The 6008-nt window shown below is 49.2% G+C and overlaps 1 protein-coding gene across 1 annotated transcript; it reads right to left on the reverse strand.

Annotated features, from left to right (window-relative positions):
- Window positions 1–4458: 4458 nt before the first annotated feature.
- On the reverse strand, window positions 4459–5529 carry LOC149339027 (kelch domain-containing protein 3-like). The gene has a single exon (XM_089550860.1). It carries the CDS (start codon window positions 5527–5529, stop codon window positions 4459–4461), a length of 1071 nt encoding a protein of 356 aa, XP_089406986.1.
- Window positions 5530–6008: the final 479 nt, after the last annotated feature.

Genomic DNA, 6008 nt, shown 5'->3' on the forward strand with positions numbered 1-6008 from the left:
TTGCCCCAAAAGGGCATCGTCTGTGGCCATAGGCCCCCGTATGCAAAAAAAGAGGTGTGCGGTTGCACGATGTGCGAGCGATAACCTGTCTGGCGGCGTTACATTTCATCGCTTCAGCGCGACACCTGCGACATTCAGCGCGACACCTGAGGCGAGGACGAAGGAAAAAGGCACAACGGGAACTGACTACCTAAAATTAGCGTTGGTGGTCGGCACTCGTCGTGTCTTCTTTCTTCGTTCTCGTGTCGGATGTCGCGCTGAAGCGTCGCGGCGTTCAGCAGTTTATTTTCCCGCCAAGCAGCACGTGACGCTGACGTCACGAATATGACGTCACTACAACACTTGACTTTAACGTCGCGTTGTTGTTTTAATTATGACGTCACTTCTTAGTTGTCCACGCATTTCGAAGACGGCGCTGGCTGCGAACCATGAGCTGCCATGTTTTGAACGTATGGGCTTCTATGCAGCCTATACTACCATAGTACATCTACCTTGCAGCAGCGCTCGGATCCTGAGTTGCAAAGCCTGGTTGCTTATCTGGAAGGAAAGACCGCATCGCCTCCCCGAGGGTTCAAGCGCTAACTGTCGTCCTTCGTCGTTCACAATAATGTCCTCCTGAAGAAGAACTTCGCGCCCAACAGGACAGTGCATCTTCTTGTCGTGCCGAAAAATCTCAGGAAAGAAATTATGCAGGCATGCCATGATGAGCCGACTGCAGGGCATCCCGGGATTGCTGGCACGTTGCACCGCATCCAGGAGAAGTACCATTGACCGCGGTTAGCTGCCGATGTTTCCCATTACGTGAAAACGTGCCGTGAGTGTCAGCGACGCAGAACGCCTCCGACTAGACCAGCCGGACTCCTGAACTTCATACCACCTCCAACTAAGCCCTTTCAGCAAATTGGGATGGACCTCCTCGGCCCCTTTCCGACTTCATCATCGGGTAACAAATGGATCATCGTGGCCACTGACTACATGATCTGATACGCCGAAGCAAAAGCGTTGCCTATTGATACCGCAACAGAAGTCGCTAAATTTTTTGTCGAACAAATTCTCCTGCGAAACGGCGCCCCCGAAGTGCTCATCACAGACAGAGGAACGGCGTTTACAGCGGAGCTGACGCAAGCCATTCTAAACTACAGTCAGACAAGCCATCGGAGGACAACTGCCTATCATCCACAAACCAACGGACTCACAGAGCGTCTGAACAACACCATCGCAGACATGCTCGCCATGTACATCGACGTCGAACACAAGACGTGGGACTCCATTCTGCCCTACGTGATCTTCGCCTATAATACTGCCGTTCAGGAGACAACCAGGTTTACCCCATTCCAGCTGGTATACGGCAGCAAGCCCACGACAACACTCGACGCAATGCTCCCGCACGTTTCAGACGAAGACAACCTGGACGTCGCCGCCTACCTTCATCGCGCCGAGGAAGCCCGAAGACTTGCGCGGCTTCGCATTCGAGACCAGCAGCACACCGACGCCCGACGCTACAATCTGCGCCGACGAAACACGCATTACAATCCAGGTGATCGTGTTTGGATATGGACGCCAGTTCGCCGCCATGGATTGAGTGAAAAGTGGCTGCGACGCTACTTTGGCCCATACAGAGTTCTCCGTCGCATCGGTGACCTCGACTATGAAGTCATCCGCGACGGCACGACAGCATCTCCGCGACGACGCACACGCCCGGAAGTCGTACATGTCGTACGTCTTAAACACTATTATGAACGCTAAAGGACTCGAAGTTTGCATTATCCGTGTTTATTTTCATTTTAAAGCATCGAGACGATGCTTCTTAGGGAGGGGGGTAATCCCACGTATCATTGTAGCGTCCGTTCGTTCGCGCAAGGCCGCAGAAAAGGGGTGTTATCATTTTTGTTCGAGACGCGAGAAGCGACCGGACTTACCTCGATTGTTCACAGCCATGAACAGCTGCATCTACGTGTTTCTAGAATACTCTAGATGATCTCGACCTGTTATCTCGAAGTTTCCTTGCCGGTTTTAAATTGTGACGATGCCGCGAGCAGCGGGCATTCGTAGATCGACGACCGACGAGCACGTTTGTTGCTTACGCTGCCGCCGAGTGATTCAGTTCTTTTGCGGTCCCAAGTCAGCCCAAATGAAGAGCTTCGTTCACAAGACTTGTTGGTGTTTTCTTGACTGCTGGATTGCCGTCACTACAACGTGACAATATTGTGTGCCCAGAATAGAAAGTGGGAGGCAGGACACCCACATCATAAGATGGTTGGAAAACTTGGTTTAGTTTGGTTTATGGGGTTTAACGTCCCAAAGCGACTAAGGCTATGAGAGAGGCCGTAGTCGAGGGCTCCGGAAATTTCGACCACCTGGGGTTCTTTAACGTGCACTTACATCGCACAGTACACGGGCCTCTAGAATTTCTCCTCCAAAGAAATTCTAGCCGCCGCGGCCGGGATCGAACCCGCGTCTTTCGGGTCAGCAGCCGAGCACCATAACCGCTGAGCCACCGCGGCGGCGGTTGGAAAACTTCCATCAAAACAGGCGCTAGGCAAGGCGAAAATGTTTTAGAGAATTCGCTAGTAATACCATCTGGCCCAGGAGATTTCTGGCTCTGCAGATCAGAAATGGCTGATTGAATTTCATCCAAATTGATAGGTCCATTCACTAAGGCACACTTCTCATCGTCAAGTCGAGGCAAGTTTCCGAGTAAGGAACTGTATCGAAACCCTGATTTGGATCTTCGCAACTGCCAAACAGCTTCCGATAATAGTCGAAGAAAGCAGCAAGAATACCAGGCGCATCGCTGTATGTGCGATCACCGTACTGAATTTCCAATATTTCCTTCGCAATACCATTCTCTCTTTCATCACTCAGGGCCCGACGAGAAGGTTGCTCGTCAAGAAACCTTCGGGACCTAGATCGTATCAAGGCCCCCTTATATCTTTCTGTCGCAAATTGTTGAAGCTCTGCTTTTACGTTGTTAATCTCTTCGAGATAGGCACCCGGGCTTAGCCTCTCTAGCTCATGTAGCTCCGTTAGGGTGCGCCCAAGCTCACGAAGGTAGTGTTTCTTCAGGAAAGCGATTCTTAGCTGACGTCGAAGGAGCAGATCTTCCTCTTAATAGCGACAGCATGGCTATTGACAGTTCTTGGAGCATCTTTTAGCTTTAATGTCCACATTTCAGACAGACAAATATTAAGTCTAAGACTGGATCTTGGCCCTTGTAAAGCAGGAGCGTACACATTATAATTCTGAGGTAGGTTTGACTTTCCAAGAAGCTGACAGACGTGACAAACAAAGTAAAAACTGGTGTTCTTATTAGAAAACTTCACACTTAAATACTAGCCCGCCGCAAACATGCGCCATAACCTTGAAAACAAACATATCAAAACACATCGAAAGAAGCAGGCCCATTTTGCTAAAGGCTTCCACATTGATAAAAAAGCCTAATCTCGCACGCAGTCAGCGCTACCGAATTGCGGCCTATAATTATGTCTGCTAAAGTTGTGGTTTCCCCTTGCTGGTCTTGTGGCACGGCTAAAGAAAGCAGCTCGAAAAGAGGAGGACGAAACTAAAGCTCACAGGATAGGTGCCGAACTAGCAACAATTTATTGAGAGGAACGAGCAGCTTTTTAAACGTCAGCAAGGACTCACGTGACACCAGAAAACATGAACAGCGAACGAAGCAAAGAAATCGTCACATCAAAACACCGTCCATCAATAGCCTTATCAAACCTTTGGCGGTGTACGTCAGGAATTCAACACGCAGCAGGCCCAGTGAGCAGAACCTAAGACCAGTTTAAAACAAGAAAACAGTGACAATAGACATAAAATGAAACCACTATCCAGAGCAGCTAAAAACAAAACGTGAAGTCAAAAGTAAAAGTTAACAGGAACGAAAACGTATCATAAAGTCAAACGAAAAAGATAACTAAACGAAAACATTCCTAAGAAGAATAACAAAACGAAGCGAAAGCTGAGACATAACTACGCAATCATAACAACGAGCACGGGGCAGCTTGAGCCAAAACGAGCAAGGAACTGAATAACAGAAAGGCAAAGTGAACACATGAACGCAAACTTGTGGAAAAATTAAACTTTCGAGGAAACCGTTATTCTTGTCTGTCAGTAAAATATACAGTTTGTTGGCACACTGGTCCCGAGATTTTATCCCACACTATCTGTCACAATCACACATTTATCTTAAAAGAATGACGTAAACGTGCGGATGAAATTGCGGACACATTTTGCTGACGCAACACAGCTATATAATGCTCTCGGATTAATAATATCAGCGAAGCACAAAAAAGCAACTAGCTTGCTCAGTGATGAATTAAAATAGGCCATTTCGTGGCTAGACAGGTGAACAGAAGTTTTATTCACACATGATATGCATCTTGCCGAGGCACCGTCTAAATGGTTTTGTCACACACAGTTGCAATGTCTTCTCGTAGACAAACACAGGGCTTATCTGTTGTCTTCACCTGTCATGGCTTTATAAGTCTCCTTTACGGTCGGCGCCACGTCGCCGATATCCAAACGGGCATCTATGACCGCCGCAAGGCACAACGTCTCCAATGTGGGTGCAAAGTCTAGCGCGTGCAGATCAGTCAATGCCACTTGGGCGAACAGGTGGTGCGCGACGAGGTGCCGATCTCGTGGAGGCGACTGACCTTCTGTGATGCGCGTCGATGTGCGGCCGCGAAACAGAAACGCCCGGTCCCCAATCACACAGCAGGCCTGGACCACTCTGGCACAAGGGCCCGACCGTCTTGGCCTCACTTGCGTCCAGCGAGACCTCCCTGGGTCGTACTTGTGCAGGTCTGCAAAGAGTGCGCGCTGCTCCCTGTTGTAACCTCCAAAGATGTACATCTCTCCATTGTACGCGAAGACGCTATGATTGAAGCGCAGCGCTGGAGCTACGCCTTCTACGTGCGGGCGCACCCAGGTCAAGTTCACAGTGTCCAGGTAATACACAGAGTTGCTGCCAGGCGCGCTTCCAAAAACATAAATCCGGCTACCAATGGCACAGCCCGAATTAAAAGGCGGGCACGCTGGAACGTCTCCAGTTGTGTGAACTCGATGCCACTTGTAGGTATCCAGGTCAAGGAAGTGCAACGTATTACCTACCTGCACGCTGCCGATGATGTACATGCGGTTCCGCATCATGCACGCAACGTGGCAGATATACCTCGGCTCATCACCGCACACCTCAGGACGGCTCCACGTCTTTGTGCTGGTATCGAAGCGGTAAAGGTTGCCATGCGAGGCCAGTCGTTGGGCCAGTCCCCCAAAACCGTACACGTACGCACAGTCGCCGTAGGCTCCAACGTTAAAGTCTAAAAACAGAACCGGCCTATCGCGGGGTAGCGGCTGCGTCCTCTCAAGGTGCCAGCGGTAGCGCGCAGGGCAGAAAATGTGCACGGCGACGAAGTTCTCTTCAGAGCTGGTGATGTCGAAGGAGTAGATCTTGCCATTAATAGCGACAGCGTGGCTGTTGACAGCTCCCGGAACACCTTGCAGTTTCAACGTCCACATTTCGGAGAAACAAACATTCACCCTGAGAAGGGATCCAGGTATTTTTTTTTTTTTGCTTAAAGCACGTGACTACTAAGCGTAATTCTGAAGTGGGTCTTAGTCTGGAAGTAGCTGATATACTTGCGCTCAACGCAGAACTGGCTTCCTTAATAGAAAACTTCGCAGTAAAATACTAATCCACGGGAATGCACGCATGCGTCTTAACCTAGAAAAGAAGCGTCCTATCAAAACAATCGAAAGAAGCACGGTAACTTTGATACACTTTTTCACATTGATATAAGAGTCTTATCTAGCGCGCAGTCAGCCCTAGAGAAGAATGCCGCAAAGTCATATCTGCTTCTTTGTATACGGATGGCTTGTAGAACTTCCAGCACAATGAAGTTTGTGGGGATAAACTGTCTTGTCTGAACAGTAGCGAATTTAAAGGATTTCAGTATGCTGGCAAAGTTCACAACGATGAGCGTTCTACTGTTTTCGAA

Source organism: Amblyomma mixtum, chromosome 6 (genome assembly GCF_055824585.1).
Source record: "Amblyomma mixtum isolate Tamu chromosome 6, ASM5582458v1, whole genome shotgun sequence".
NCBI lineage: Eukaryota > Metazoa > Arthropoda > Arachnida > Ixodida > Ixodidae > Amblyomma > Amblyomma mixtum.

Bases quoted from the DNA above. Each gene is read 5' to 3' on its own strand.
- LOC149339027 (XM_089550860.1), bottom strand. From the start codon at position 5,529: ATGTGGACGTTGAAACTGCAAGGTGTTCCGGGAGCTGTCAACAGCCAC.